At 51.6% G+C, this 15,896-nt stretch overlaps 1 protein-coding gene across 4 annotated transcripts; it reads left to right on the plus strand.

The window, feature by feature from the left end:
- The first annotated feature begins 4,199 nt into the window (after positions 1 to 4,199).
- On the plus strand, positions 4,200 to 15,347 carry TMEM61 (transmembrane protein 61). Of its 4 annotated transcripts, none has more exons than XM_053985052.1 (3): positions 4,200 to 4,372; positions 12,656 to 13,056; positions 14,819 to 15,347. In XM_053985052.1, the coding sequence occupies exons 2-3, from the start codon at positions 12,710 to 12,712 to the stop codon at positions 15,102 to 15,104; spliced, it is 633 nt and encodes a 210-aa protein (XP_053841027.1). In that variant the 5' UTR covers positions 4,200 to 4,372; positions 12,656 to 12,709; the 3' UTR covers positions 15,105 to 15,347. The 4 variants fall into 4 exon arrangements, with proteins under 4 accessions (XP_053841027.1, XP_053841028.1, XP_053841025.1 ...); XM_053985053.1 differs by lacking the exon at positions 4,200 to 4,372 and adding an exon at positions 8,764 to 8,782; XM_053985050.1 differs by lacking the exon at positions 4,200 to 4,372 and adding an exon at positions 9,230 to 9,300.
- The last annotated feature ends 549 nt before the right edge of the window (positions 15,348 to 15,896 follow it).

Genomic DNA, 15,896 nt, shown 5'->3' on the forward strand with positions numbered 1-15,896 from the left:
ATATCAAGAGGCCTTCAGTGGCACCAAAGAAAGGCATTGAAAAGCATTTAAAAGCCCAGTTTTTCTTGCAAAAGCCCTGGTACTGACTGCCACAGAGCCACTGCTGAGCAGTGCCAGGGTGTTGAAAGGACAGGCATTTAATAGGAATAGTTATGAAAACTAATGAAGAATTTTGGGAAGACTGCAAGCCTGCTTAAATCCATAAACAAACCAGCCAATGTTTACTCGGGGTTAGGAGTCAGCTGCCTTCGGTTTTCCTGCACGTTGGTTTGGTGCAAAGCTTGTTTGAAACGGGAGCGTTTCTGAGGGCTGGAGGGAGGTGGTGCTCAAACTGCTTGTGAGAAGCTCCCTCTGCTGAGAAATCCAAAGTATGTTCAGTCATCCCGGAGGAAAAGCCTGTAGGGCAACGTGGTGTCCCTGTATTTACCTGATAGTGCCCAATTGATCAGCTTCCAGATGGGTGTTTTTTGGAAAGATATTTATCAATGGGATTTCTATTGCCCAGGACCTATTTCTCAGGTTTCACAAATGTTTCATGTGAAGGAGTAGAGATGTGTGATGGCTTGAAGAGGAGGAGGGCAGAGGGTTTGGTACAGCAGCTGGGGTGGCCCTTGGGAAGTGGATCAAAAAGGGAAAATGCATTTTTAGTTACTTTAGAAACTGCCAGATAGCTCTCAGGGGAAGTGGAACACCAACTGAAAGCTTAGGCAAGGTTAGACTGGTGAGGCTATTTTAGGTGTAGGTGGACCTAGTGTGGAAGGACTTGTTTAACATCCATGGTGGGGAAAGCTCTCCATGTGGATCGGTCCACCCTGCCCAGCACACTGAGTCCTTGGGATGACTTTGCTCTTTTTTCCTTGCCTTCCTCTGTCCTCTCAAGGCTGCAGCCACCCTGTTCACACTGGGAAGGGCTTCACCAAGAGAAGGAATAACCGGTGCTGCAGGAATCAAGGATACGTGGGCTGTATCCCATGTGCTCTGATACCAATCATGTCACAAGGCCTCACTCCTCTGGTGATGAGCTACTGTATGTGGCTGGTGGGATCCATCACCACCTTGAGGGGAAGCAGATGCAGGGTGTGAAGTGAAATTGGGAATACTGATGATGGCAGAGTGTGTCCTGTCCTTCAGTGGCTGTGCTCTGCATCAGGAGGAAAGGTCAGTGGCTGGTCAGCACGTTCACAGAGCCACCAAAAAACCCCCAGTGCTGCAGAATGTACGAGAGCTTCCGTGTATTCTCTGTGATGTGCATTAAATCCAGCTTTACAATTGCCTCTGAAGGGATACCCTGTCTGGGATTTATAAAAAGAATCACTTGTCAAAACAGAGAGCCAGACTGGGAAAGGAATTCAGCCCTCCCTTTACTGTCAACAGGGTAGTGACAATCCTCTGTGGCAGAAATGAAATGGCTGTGGCATGGCAGCGGGTGTGGAGAGGTGGTTACTGAAGAACTTGGGGTTCCAGCACTCAAGCTACAGGCTGAGGGAGGTCACACTCCTCTGGGTGAGTAGTGGGGACAGTGAGCTCATGGCCACCGTGAGCTGGCTTTACAGCCCTGAGAGTGAGGAGGAGAAGTGGGTGAAGAAACTGTGATGCTCCCCTGTCTCCTTCTGTTGGTGAGATCTGGGGACACTGACTCTGCTGGACGTCAGAAATGAGCTGCAGTCACTGAAAGGCAATAAATGCATTATTTCAGACTCATGGCAACATGGACACAAGTGCCAGTGGCTTCCAGGATGATCAGGGTGAACTTTGTCACGCAGGCAGTTGTGAACCACAGCTGGTGGGGACCGACTGCAGGGTACCCTTTCCCTTCACTTGCCTCTGGAATCTTCTTGCTTGGAGTGGCAAACACTGTGGGAACATGCAGGAATCATTTGGTGATGGTGAAGGCTTGCCAATGTCACCGGAGGAAAACACTACAAGTTGTTTTTCTGTACAGGCCAAATTTTTCTCCCGTTTTCAGCTCCCAGCAAACCTGCCTGTGTGTTTAGCCTCCCAGTACCAGATGTAGTTGCAGGCCCTTTTCCTCCAAAAAAAGCTAAGGCTTGCACTGCCTTGGCTGTGGTCATTCTCTCTGTCTGGTGCTGTCACTCTGTCACCTGTCTGCTTTCATTTATTTCAAGGTTTTAAAAATTTCATGGGCCCACTCCCAGATGATGTAAGCTGATAAAACTTCAGGCCATGCTCCAAAAACATCAGTGTAACTGTAGGATCTCTCCCTTTGGGTTTACTTACTGATGCCAAAGAAAAATAGAAAAGCTGTGAGCAAAGCAAAAAAAAAAAAAAAGGAAAAGAATGGCTGGAAAAAAAGAGTTTAAGATGTTGGTTATATAAGAGTTGTATAGCTGTTAAAGTCACCTAGAATATCCTTTTAATAAATGAAGAAATTGCAGCCAGATAAGTTAATAATTAAGGGTGACAAAAATATACCATTGTTCCAATAATAAGGAACTGTATTGGTCTTACTGAAGATAAATGGAGGCGTATTTAATGTGGTTCAGTGCTATGCTGATAGACTACAAATGTCCTTTTTTTTTTTTTCCCACTAGAAAACTCAGTATAAAATCAGGTCAAAAGCTGATTGCCAGTATTTGTTCCCTCCATGTTGCTCAGCTCCTTTCAACAGCAGATGTGCCTTGGAAGCTACTCCCACGTGTATGGAACTGAGCAGAAGGAAGCTGGAGGCTTTGAGAAGAGGTTCCTGCCCCTTTCTGTGGAGAAGAACAAGATGTGCTCCCATGTGTGGATCACCTCATGGAGATACAGAAAGATTTTCAGGCTGAGGATTGGATAAACTGACTGGTCCTCAGCTCTGCAAATCAGTGGCTGGAAGAGGTGTCTGCACAGGTGATGAGGATGTGACTGCTCAGTTTCCTTTAATACAGGAAATTTCTGTAGAATCCAGCTTGGCAGACTTGATTGGAGCCATACCTAGTAAAACAAATCAGCAATTTCAGTATCTTCTGACACAACCAAACCCCATTTTTTTTGTACTTCCAGTAAGCATCAAAATATGATTGCTGCAGCACCCTGTCCATAGGGAAGAGTGGTCTTTAAATGCCCACCCACAGAAACCCTGTGACTCACAAATAAATCTGAGAATGGGTAAATGCACTGATCCTGCCCCCAGCTCATACTCCAGGTGCAATTCCAAGCCCTTTGTGCTGATCTGCAGACTCAGCTGCTTTCTGTCTCCTCCTGCGCTCTCCATCCTTGGCAAGGCCTACCTTTTTTTTTACAGAATGCTTAAGGAAAACGTTGAGAAATCAGCCAGCAATAAACCACTGTCATCCCAGAGCAGTTAATTACCATTATCTATGGTATCAGCTCAGAGTCTGTAATAAGCTCTGAACTTTTATTGCACTGAGGTGTCTGCTTACATCCAGGCTAATGAATGTTATAGGGCTGGGATAGATTTCCCTCATACTGGAACTGGCAGAGTGAATCAGGGCAGGTAAGTTTCATCTCTCTGTGAGGCAACCAAGAGCTGCTACTTCTCTGGCACAGGAGAAATGCAGGGGAGGAAAATCACACCTTTTCAAATGAAATGAGTAGCCAAAGATAAGGACAGGATACATTCTGGGGAGCAAGATTAACTCTCTGGATCCTGGCTGGCTTCCCAGGGAGGTCAAGCAGGGAAGCCTGTGTTCTCCATGTGGGATGGTGGGTTTCTGTCTCAGGGGTGCTGCTCATGGGTGCTTTCTGTGAGGTCCTGTCGCAGTCTGAGGTGCTGATCTAAGTAATCTGTGTATGGTAGATGGAGAACTCTCTTTTCAGTCTGAAGGTAACTAACTTAGGCAATGTCTTCCAGCAGTTTCTTCACATGCATCTTTGCAAATGCCTGTTACTCACATTCACATCCCCCTCTTTCTTCCAAGTCAGTATTGAGTCAGTTTTTCTCTTACAGACTGAGGGAAGAGATGGGAGCAACCTGCTCGTAAACCTCCATAGGAGAAATCTCCTGCTAGTGCTGCTCCTTTCAGGAAGAAATCAGGAGAACATCAGGAGCGGGGTCTCCTCAGAGCCTGACACCACAGAGCTAACCAGAGGGCGAGGCAAATTCCCCGTTGAGGGAGCTGCGGCACTGGAGATGAGTGTTGATATCCTCTGACTCTTTTAATGCCATTACAGAGAAGCTGCAGCCTGTTACTTCCCAAACTCACCTCCTGTCATTTCTTGCAGAGTTCCAAATTGTCTTCAGTTACCTAGAAACCCGTGTAAGGAGATGTAAATGTTCTGGGTTAAAGCGAGGCAAGGTGTGCGGGCAGAAATCACAGAGCTCTTACTAGGTCAACAGCTGATGTTGCAGATGAGCTGTGAAGAAAGCAGACAGGCTTTTGGGCACAGCAGGGCACCAAAGGCATCCCAGGTGAGTATTTCACTGAATTAGAAGGGAATTCCTTACAGGTGTCTTGTACAGACTCTTGATGTCAGTGTGCATGCAAGTGTGCATATGCTGCATCAAATGTCCTGGGAATGCTGCTCTCCTGGATCCTTAAGTATTTTAGATTTGGAAGGAAGTTAGGCCTGTAGGTAAGTTACTGTTGTGGTATAGTAAATCCTATATTAATCCTCTGCTGTATTGTTTGGCTTAACTGACAACATAAGTTAAATCTGTTAGGTTGAAATGTTGTTAAGTTTAAAAGCTGTTTATTGAAGACCTGTTGTGCCTTTAGGATGTATTCCTTTTTATCCTTACTGTCTCCTGTCATTTTGTCTCCCCCTCCCCAGCCCAGCCTTCACATAGATAATGCTGTGTTTCTATCAGTTTGGATTGATTGACATTGGATTTTTTATTTGCTTTTTTTCTCTGTGTGCTTTAACTATTAGTAAGCAATAGAGTGAACCTTGCCAACAAACTTCGTTGTGCTGTCGCTTTTATATTAAATCTGTTTTTGCTGATACCTTAGCTGCTGATTCTTTAAGAAACCTCGAAACTCTCCTTCTCTCAGCCATTCCTTGTGTCTCTTCCCAGGCTGTCATGCTTCCAACAAAATGTTTGCAAGGTTTGCTGGCAGCATTATAACCCTCAGCCACCTCCCAGCACAGCACTCTGATGTGAACAAGTGCTTGTGGGCAGTCTGATGCCAAGGCAGGCAGTGGGATAAGGCAGGGGCATTGGAAAAGGAAAACAGCTGTGGAACGTCTGGGACAGATGTGTGTTGGACACCAAGGGCTTCACATGTGGTGGCAACCAGAAGAGCTAGATGGCTGCTCCACCCTTTTTCTCTAACATTGGTAATTAATGCTGCTTTGAGCTTCTCTTTTGCATTTTTGTGCTGAAAAATAAACAAAGCCCAACCCATTCCCTGCTCCCTGGAGAGCTCTGTAATGGCTGCATGCAGCAGACGTGAAGAAGCACCAGGTCTTGGGGATGTCAGCATAGCTGTGGTTCATCTCACACCTCATGTTGAGTTCACTGGGAAGCAAATTTAGCCAGTTTTGTGTTTAATCAAAGTGCTTGCTGCTCCTTTGAACATCAGCATTTGGAACCAAGGATACACAGGAGCTCAGATATCTGATGTGTGGAGTAAAGCAAGCTGCTGCTGTGTTTCAGCAGCCAGGGCATGTCTCCCATAGCTCTCTCTGCTCAAGTGTGATGGATGTGACCGACATCAAGCTTGACTGAGGAGCCTACAGGGCTGGAAATCAATGTTTCCTCACTGCAGCTCACACTCCAGCAGAGCTGCAGCAGCTGTGGCATGTAAAACACGCTGCATGGTGGGTTACCCATGTGTAACACAACCGTGCTGCCTCTTCATGGAGAAAGAAAGAAGCTCAGACACGGGGCTTCCCTGAAGCAAAAATCTCCAGGAGCTCAGGAAAAGTTTTGTCTGACTAAAGGCTGAGCTGAGGCAGCAGGATTTAACTCTTTTCTTCCCCCACCCCTTGTTGGCAAAATTTCAAATCCTTTGCAGATTTTGTTGGAAAGCTCCTAGGAAGCTCCTTCTGCCCTCATCTGCAACACAGAAGGAAACCCAAAGCTTTATCAAACGCATTTCTCTACACAACAGCCCCAGGAGGAGTTGGCACCTCAGCCAGGTGCTCCTGCACTGACACAAGTCCCAGAGAAGGAGCTGAAGAAATTTGAGAACATTGCTTGTCCACAAAGCCCTCTGTGGATGATGGTATCTGTACTTTCCAAGTCCCTTTCCAAAATTTCCACCACAGTTGTGCTCCTCAGTGTGGTGCAGATTTACACCAGATGTGCTGGTTGGGACATCATCACAGTTGAGTAAGCAAACATTTAAGATTTAAAATACTCAGAGGTTTTGGGTCCAGTGGCTCGCTAGATGATGGACATAGCTAGTGGAGGAACCACAACAGAAACTGATATTAAACAACTTCATACACATCTTGTTCTCCTTTTATAATTCAAACTCAGTAAAGCCATTGGAACGAAATAATAAGATACATTACAAAGTATATATTATGGTACAAAAAGGACTTTGGCATTCAGTAAAGTCTTGGGTCAAAAACACAGCTGGTCTGCTGAAGGAATACTTCTAGGTGAACTAGCCAAAAAAAACCACTTTGAGGTCAGGGGGCTGATCCCCTTTCACATCCAAATGCTTGGCATTTCCTGATGGAGACCACAAGGGAGGGCTCCCAGACCCTCCAGCTGCCCATGCAGCAGGACCTCCACTGAGAGACCCATGTCCAGCTGCAGGTTCAACCGCAAAGGACACCGGTGAATGTTGCCTCATGTGAAGATGTAGGACAAATATTTTCAAAGCCTGGGTTTGCTGACTGGATTAAGTGGGAGTGCCTGAGCCAGTATATCAACTAGCAGGACTAATTAGGCATTTTAAGAAGATGCAAATTAAGGCAAAGATAAACAGCAGGAGGTTTCTCCTTTGCTTTCCACGTGCTGGATGCAGGAACTCTCTCCCATCTGCACATCCTCATGGCTATGTGCTGCAGCCTCTTATCAGCCTGGCAGGCTGCACCCAGAGTCCAGGAAAACACGAGGTGTGCCAGCCCCTGGGAATGGCTTCTCCATGGCTCTGGACAACATGGACACCTCATGCCTGCAGAGATGTGACCCCTGAAGCCACATCAGTGGATCTTTAGTGACTCTGTCACAGGGGATGTGACCAGAGGTGCTTGCTGGGGGCAGCTGGGCATGGGGTGAGTGTCCTGTGTGCCAAATCACTGATGGACACCTGTGGGCTGGCCCAGGTGCCACAAATAAGGATTCTGTCAGGGAGCCTGTGCTCTGGACTTGGTGCATCCAAATTCATTCTTGGCTTGGTGCTCTTGGTACCACCCATCCTGTCGTGACAGGGCACAGAGTGCATGCATCTGCACACACATACCCCGAATGAAAAAGCTGGCTTATTTATCTTGATTATACAGTGAAATGCACTATTTTACATGTGATTTGCTGCAGCAGCAAAATTAGGTGAACAATGAATCAAAAAGCAGCATTATTTTTGTGCCAGCAGTGTTGCTCAGGCTCAGCATCCTTACCTGGGGGAGGCAATTACTGGAACAATCTCCTTCCCCGTTCCTCCTTTGTTCTTGTTCTTGCAGGGGCTGTAGCTGTCTTTTATATCTCCTTGTTTTCTCCACTGCAGTTTCACCGTACATGGGATGTTTCACATATTTTGCACAGATATTCTATCTTTATTCTGGAGAAGCCTTTTCCCTGTGCCCTGTGTTGCAGCACCTTGTCCACCTGCAGAAAAGTTCTCAGAGGGGTAAAACACATTTTTGCCAAGGTGCTGGTAAGCAGACAGAGGTGCTGGTGGCACTCAGCACTTCCAGCCTCTACCTTGTGCTGGAATATTTACCATGCGTTTGTGGCTGCCTGTAGGCCAAGACAGAAGGTTATGGATGGTTATGGGGCTGAAAAACCAGTGTGCTGGCACAAAGCCATGTCACTCTGCAGCCCTGTGCTGGGAATAGCATGGAGCCATGCACTGACACCACCTTAAAGTGCTTCAGATGCTGTTTGACAATCAAATTTCAGTTAAATACAATATCTGAGCAGGTAAGGAACAGAAAAAGTTGTCTTATTGTCCTTCAACAGGGTGACTGCTGATTCACAGTGCCTCCACATCACTAGGTGCTGGCCCTGGGGACTTCTGCCCCATGCTCCTCTAGGATGGAGACCCAACCTGCTGCAGGGCCACTCCTGTGTGAGCCAGCCCTCCGTGTGCCTCAGTTTGCCATTTGTAAAACTCCACAGTGGCTGCAGGTAAATGGAGCAGCTCTACACCCACACGTTCTCAGGTGGGTTGAGTGACTTCTAATCATGTATGAAGCAGATATGAATTCCACAGCAGGGCTTTGCATCAGTCCCTGCAGCATGTGCAGGTAAACCTTGAGCTGGTTTTGAGCTGGTGAGATGAGGAGCTCCAAGCAGTGCGGGAACAGCAGCCCAGGGTATCCATAGAAATGCCTCTGCCTGCCAGTGATGCTCAGCTGTAGCCCAAGGGCAGCGTGGTGCATCTGTGGATCTGTGGATGTGTGAGATGCACAGCCATAGCACAGCACGGTACAGCAGCTCTTGATCGAATCTCCCTCCAGCTCCGTGATGAGGAATTGTGCCTGAATCCAGATGCTGTCATACCGACCATCCTGAAATTCAGATCACAGCACCCTCAGCTCGTTTAATATCCAGGTGTCCTGAGTGCTGCAGGGCAATGGTTTTAAACTAAAAAAGGGTTGACTTAGATTAGCTATAAAGAATTTTTTTTTTTACGGCGAAGTTGGTGAAACACTGGCACGGAGAGGTGGTGAATGCTCTATTCCTGGAAAAATTCAAGGCCAGGTGAGATGGGGCTCTGAGCAGCCTGATCTAGTGGAAGATATCCCTGCTGGTTGCAGGGGGGTTGGACTACATGGCCTTTAAAAGGTCCTTCCAAACCCTAACCGTTCTAATTCCATGGATAAGGAAAAGGGACAATATTAGCGTTTGACACAGAGGTGAGGAGAACTAAAGTGGTCACAAAGCACGGCTGGGGCAGAGACACTGCTGTGCTGCAGCCTGGCTGTCCCACACACAGGACAGCCGTGATGTCCCCAGCGCAGGGCTGTCCCAGCCGCAGGGGACCCTGCCGGGCTCTGCGTCCCGAACTCCCGGGAGCGCCGCGCCCCGACGGGACGGAACGGGAGCGGGCTGCGGGGAGCCGGGAGCCGCCGGGCCGGGCTGTGCGCCGTGCCGGGAGGGAGCGGCGGTCCCTGCCCGCCCCGAGCCGCCGCCGCCCCCCGCCCGCCCCCGGCCCCGCCCGCCCCGCGGGCCGGGCTCGGCGGAGCCGCCGCTCGGCCGGAGCGGGGCTGCCGGCGGCGGTGAGTACGCGCCGGGGCCGGGGCGGCGGGGGGACACGGGCACCCCCCGGCTGGGCGCTGTGCCGGGCGGGACGGGGCTGTGCCGCGGGACAGACCACGGGGGTGACGGCCACCGCCGGAGAGGGGACGCGGGGCTCAGGCGTGGCCCCGGAGCCTGGCTCAGGGGACACATGTGCTCTGCTCTGTCCGCACCTGCCTCGGGAGGCTGAGCGCCCCGGAGTTCTTGGAAGCTCTTCCAAGGCATCGCTGTTACTTTGCTTTGAATGGGGACCAAACCCTCAGTGATAATTATCACAACAAAATAGCGAATTTGGATGAAGGCAGGAAGGGATCTCCCTAAAGACACGCTCACGCTTTGTTTGGTGCCTCTCTGCCCGGCGTTCTTCTTCTGTGATTAAAGGTCTCCAGCCCCGCACGGAAGGACGGTCTGTAAGTGCCGTGGAGGGACGGGTGTGGAGGTGGATTTCTGCTTGATGGCGGTGGGAGAGGTTCAAAACTCTTTTCTCGTGTTGCTTGAAAAGAGCGTTTTTCTGAGTAATGCTTAGTAGACCCTATGAATCACCATCTGCATAACTTTATATGGGGGCTGCTATTCTCAGCGGCTCACTGGAACTATGTAAACTATCAACATTATCTGTTTGTACATGCAACGCGCAAATCTATTCCCCGGAAAACTATTTCAGAGCAGGTCAGAGAAGGAGACAGGGCAGAACAAAATGTCAGGGGGGCTCGGGGAGTGGAGAAGGGTATTGGAGAGCCGGCAATTGCTGTGGCTCCGTGAAAACGGGTGCTGGGAATGCTCATGGGGAGGGAGAGCTGCTGTGCAGATGTTGAGTGCCCGGGGAGTGGAGCCGGGAGAGGCTGCGGGAGCCTCGGGTCCTGCCCCAGCCTCGCACCTCGCTCCCTGCTCCTTCAGACTCTGAGAAAGCACCGTGAGTCTTTCAGAGAGGCTCAGGAGAGCTGTGGCAGCCCGAGAGGGGGCTTGGCAAGGGGACGGTGCGGTGGCAATGTCACCCAGCGGTGGCAATGCCACCAGCGCGGCGGAGCTGCCCCCGCACAGGCGCTGCGGGAGCACGTGCGGGAGGCTGGGGGAGCTCCTTGCACTGCGCTGGGTTTGTCAAGAGAGAGAAGAGTTTATTCTCTCGAGCTGTCAATCCATCACCTCCCAGAGGCTTCTCCGTCGGAGGCTTCTCCACCTTCCCTCCGCCTCCCCCTCGTTGCCAGCTCTCCCAGATGTGCTCAGTGCTGGAGGCTGCAAAATTCCCCGTGCCCAGGCAGGGGAATCACAGCATCTCCTAAATCTCACCGGGAAATTCAGAGCACCTCTCCAGTCTGACCCCAGAGTGAGGAGCGTGTTTGTTGCAGGAGGTGAGCGTTTCAACTCTTGGTGCGGGTTCAGTCCAGTGTTTCAGATTGGAGTGCCCTGACATTTGCACACAGCTGGATTGAGAGCTTTGCTGTAGGGGTTTTTTTTGATGATTTTTTTTTTTTCTTTCTCTAAACAATACGCTGAAATTTCTACATGAAAACACATTGCTGTCCAAAGGAGCTTCATTCATAGGTCAGTGCTCTCCTGAGCATCTCCTGCTGCAAGGCAACCTGAGCCCAGCTCTTCTGCTGTGTCCTGTTCATGTTCAGTGATGGTTTGGGGATGCTGATCCCTGACGGCATCTGATACCATCTCCAACAGTCTCGTCTCCATCTCAGCTCAGCCAAGCCCCTGCCATTCAGGAGGGAGCATCCAAACATGCCCCCCATAACAGAGGGAAGCTCTGCCTTTTCTCAGCCCAGGAACGTGACTGCCTTCCCAGCAGGTGGCCACAGCTGATGACCACTGGCCACAGCCAGCCCAGGTGGCATTTTGGGCTTGTGACCCCTGGGACAAAACCTGGAGTGAGCTGTTGGGGCTCCCACTCCTTCAGCTTTCTTAAATCTCACTTCTCATCAGATTCCTTCATTAAATGTCGATTAGATCAGATAGTGTTTCTTTCACTACAAGGTAATTTGGCTTTCCATTTAGCGGGCCCATCTGATAAATACCAGCTTGAAATAACATAATTCTACCTGACCTTGATGACACCAAGTCCATGCTGGACTTCTGCTCCCTGCCCAGCTCTGGCTCTGCACTTCCAGATCTCAGGGTACAGTTTAAGACCCCTCTGTAGGAGATGAGCCCTGCCTGGAGGAATGGAGACCAAAGGCACCACATGATGGTCCTGTTACTGACACACAGGCACAGTAATGAAGGCAAAGGTGACAGCTGAGTGTGGGTCATCCATCTGTCCACCAGCCTCTGCTTGAGCTCCTTCTCTGTCCTGGCCATCCCTCAAGTGCAGACTCTCTGCTGGCCCTGCCACCATGACAAACCTTCACAGAGGAGTCACCCAGGACTGAATCTCTTTGGGGGTGTTGGTGCTTAATTCCCACGTGGCTCAAAGCTTTTTGTCCACTGAGAAGTGGGAGCTGAACCTGAATCTTCTTGCTGGGCAGTGAGCAGAGGGCATGGGAGGGACCTCTCTGCCTCCCTGGTTAGTTGGGAGCTGGGGATGCACAAGCTGAGGGAACAGATGCTTGCTGTTTGCTGGAGAAAGCAATGGGGACTGAGATCAGTAACCAATTCCCCCTCCCCAAGTTTTCCAGCACCAGGGAATCTCTCTGCATGTGACATTTGGCTGAGGAGGGCCACCCAGCAGGAATATGTGGCACTACCTCACCTGTTTGGTTGTCAAACCAACCCCAAACCACCCTGATAGGGAAGGTGAAGCTGGTGATAACACCTGCAGGATCAATCTTGACAAGAACTCGAGAAAGTTTGCACTGGAGCTGACCCAGGCAAGCAAAGTTTTGTGTGCCAAACTTCGTGTGGATAAAGATTGAGCAGATTTTTCCAATGTCACCAGTTCTGGAGGAGAAAACAGGCACACTGATAATTTGGAAGTGATGACATCTTAAATTTATGTTCCTCTCTCCGACCTCTTCCATAAGCCATGCTTAGAAAACCCAGGAAACCCAGCTGGCATTCCTCCAAGCCTGGGAGGAAGTCTGGAATAAAACCCAAAGAGAAGAGCTATGAAAGTGCCTGGAGCTGGGGTGTCCATCCTGCCTTTGTGCTGTTCCTTGAAAATTGGGATGTTTTTACGAGGCTGTTGGGAAGTTTATGGGTCCAGCCTGGTGCTGACTTTGCTCTTCCCAAGGGCTTCCCATCTGAGATGGTGGAAATGCCCCTTCTGATGGATAACAATAACGCCTAAAGGGGCTGCAAGCCCCGGGGACCTCCTCGCTCAGTCATTTTCTCCTCTGGCAGGTCTTCCATGAGCTTCTCCCTCTCAAACCTGGCACCTTTCTTGTCTTACAGGCTCTCTCATGCCTTGCCTCGCTCTTCTCCCCTCCTAAACCCTTCTCCTGAAGGATGGCAGCCGCCTCTTTCCGCTACGGCCTGACCATCACGGGGGCCGTGCTGCTGGTGACGGGCACGCTGTGCTTCGCCTGGTGGAGTGACGGCGAGGTGGGCTCCGGCAGCGGGGCTCGCCTCCTGCCTCCCCGGGAAGCCGAGGCCGTCCCCAGCTCCTCCTCCTCCAGCGCCCTGCTCCGCTCCGTCAGCTTCTTCTGCTGCGGCATCGGCGGCATCCTGCTCATCTTCGGCCTCCTGTGGTCCGTGAAGGCCAACGCCAGGGTGGTGTCCCGGCGCTACCAGTACCATTTCCCCAGGGACCTGCAGTACTTCACGGCGGAGCCTCCGGAGAAGTGGAACTGCAGGTGGGAGCCTCGTCCCTGCCAGCGCCTGGGTGGGCAGAGGTGGAGGACGGGTCTGGCTGTCGCTGAGCCTAAACCTGCTCCCAGCCTTGCTGGCTGGTGGACTCACAGAGGCGGCGACACTGCTCTGTGCTCTCCTCCTGCCCCCCGAGCGGATGCTCCTGCTCATTAATGTCAGCCCGAGCCCCGCAGTCCCCTCCGTGCCCACCCCCTCCGTGCCCACGCTCCAGCTCTCCTTGCCCTGCATCCAGCTCTCCTTGCCCTGCAGGGCCATCACGTGCCGAGGGACACGTGTCCTTAGCAGGGCCACCAAGCAGAAGAACACATTGGTTTTCTGGCAGAAGGTTTGGATGTGGGGGTGGGGAGGGGTCACTCAGAGCTCCAGTGCTGGTCTGCCAGGTCTGCAGTGCTCTGTGAGGATGAGGGTGTTTATAACATCTTTAAGGGAAGCAAAGTCTTTCTTACAAGGGAGTTAAATGGAAAAAAAAAAAAAAAAAAAGGAAAATAATCCTTAGGATGGCATCAAGATAGAAATGTAGACAGAAGGTCCTTTATGAAGTCCATTTCAGGGTATAGAAGGACTCCTTACCCTGCCCTGAACACCACTGCTGCTTTTCAGGTTCCCTGAATTTTCCAGCGTGAGCCTGAGATTTGCTCCCACTTCTTCATTTAAAAGTTTTTTTGATAAAAAGTTGGTTTTTATTTGGAGACTGCTGTGGAAGCAGGGCCAGCCATCCCTTCCCAGTGCTGCTTTATGGGGTCACAGCAAAGATCTTGGCTCCGGCATAAATCGGGCTCTGGGGAAAAGCAGCACTAAGAGAAACTCTTCAGAACATTAAACCATAAAAACACAGTTGGAGTGGGAGGCATGCTCCTGGTTCTCCAGGGGTTTCAGTGCCCATCTCTGGATATCTGTGAGCTTCTGAGCAGGTCTGGCTATCTGGGAGGAGAGTCCTTGTCCCAGGGAGGAATTTTGCTGTGCCCCTGTGGGGAATGTCCCTTTCCCTGAGCTCCCAGCTCCCCTGCTGGATGGGATGCAGCACCCTGGCAGTGCTGGTGCTGCAGCAGCTCCTCCAGTCCCAACAAAGCATCCTGTGCTGGGATAAATCCCCCTCTCCACATTTCCAAGGTAGCATTCCTGTGCAAGCTGAGGCTGATTGGCCCTTACAGCAGGGCCATGTGCAGGGCAAAGGTTGTCAGAGGTTTTCCCTGTACACAAGCTTTGCTCAGGAAAACTCTGCTGGAAGTGGCAGCAGGCTTGGCCAGTGCAGGGAGGGCTCTGGCTGGCATGGGAGCGGGGTGTGACCACGATGACCTGGGGTGCCTGGCGCTTGTCCAGGTTCTTGTGCCAAACTGCTCCCTCAGCTGTCCCCAGCCTCTGTTCTTCAGGGGGTGAATTTGGGGTTAGGCAGGATGAGGACGCTCTTCTGCCCATGGGACCCTCTTGCAAAACCTCATGGATGCCAGGAAGCAGCTGACACGGTCGCCCTGTGACACATGACACTTCAGCAAAACCTGCCCATGTGCTGTCCCCAGTACAAGTGTTAATCATGCTCAGGGATGCTCCAGACAATGGGGTTGATGGGATGTTGGGATGCTCCAGTTAATGGGGCACTGGGATGCTCCAGCTGGGTGCTGGGATGCTTCAGTTGGGTGCTAGGATGTTCTAGGGGTGCTAGGATGTTCCAGGGGTGCTGGGATGCTCCAGCTGGGTGCTGGGATGTTGATGGTGTGCGCTGCTGGGTTTCTTCCTCTCCCCTCGCAGCACCTGGGACGCCAGTGCCATCCCCACCTATGAAGAAGCCCTGACCTGCAGACCTGCCCACGCTGCCCCGGCCTATGTGCAGCCGCCGGGGAGGAAGGAGGAGCTCACGCCGCCCCTGTACCGCTACCTGGAGGAGGACGAGAGCTGGCAGGGCGGCCGCCGGCGCAGCTCCTCCGACAGCGCCTTGTTCCGCCCCAGCCCGTCCTGGCTGGACGCGGCACAGCCCCAGGAGCCGCAGGCAACGCCTCCCCCCAGCTATGAGAACATCAGCGTCCGGGGGCTCTGAGCCCGGGCGGGACTCTGCGGGTGGCTGCCCAGTCCCTCAGCTTTAAACTGAGCCTCTCCGTGGTGGGGGTGAGAGGAGGGTGGGCGAGGAGTGGGAAGGGTCAGCCCGGCTTTCCTGGCTGTCCGAGCGGTGCGTCCGGCGCTGTGGGGGCTGTGGGGCCCGCGGGAGATGTGTTCAGAGCGTCGGGGGTAGCTGGCATGTTTGAAAGCTTTCATATTTTTAATAAAACCACTGCTGGTTTCAGAGCCTTTGCATTCCCTGCTCACCCTGGGGAGCCCCTGTCAGGCTGGGAGCTGCCCACTCAATAATAAATCTGCAGCACAGACCGAGTAATTTGGGCAGACAAAGCTCAGCTCTGCCTGCACCATTCACTTCTCTGCCTTTGCAATGCCCCTCCAGCCCTGTCTCCATCCCTTCCACCTTTCTTCCCTGAATACCGACTCCCCACGCCTCACTTCATTTGGTGTTAGAGATGCTCAGTGGGTCGTGCCTGTGGTCAGAGCATCCAAGTGCACTTGGCATTTCAGGCAGCCTCCTAGAAGAGCCATCCTGAGTGGCACAGCCCCCTCCCTGCCTGCCCTCCACGGGTGGGTGTGCAGCCTTGCCCAGAGGAAAGGCCAGCTGCGACAGGGGCTGCTGCCAGTTCCTGCATCCCACCGAAATTCAGCGCTGCCCTGGGCCCGCTGTGGCCCTGCAGGGCTGCAGAGTGGCTGAGGAGGCGCAGCCACGTCTAACATACTGTTTATAATATAATTATTTGTCATAAACCAGGTGTATCAAGGGAATAAAATG

Source organism: Vidua macroura, chromosome 9, assembly GCF_024509145.1.
Source record: "Vidua macroura isolate BioBank_ID:100142 chromosome 9, ASM2450914v1, whole genome shotgun sequence".
NCBI classification, from domain to species: Eukaryota; Metazoa; Chordata; class Aves; order Passeriformes; family Viduidae; genus Vidua; species Vidua macroura.

Bases quoted from the DNA above. Each gene is read 5' to 3' on its own strand.
- TMEM61 (XM_053985052.1), top strand. From the start codon at position 12,710: ATGGCAGCCGCCTCTTTCCGCTACGGCCTGACCATCACGGGGGCCGTG. The intron at 13,057-14,818 runs GTGGGAGCCTCG...CTCCCCTCGCAG, and splicing joins CCGGAGAAGTGGAACTGCAG to CACCTGGGACGCCAGTGCCA.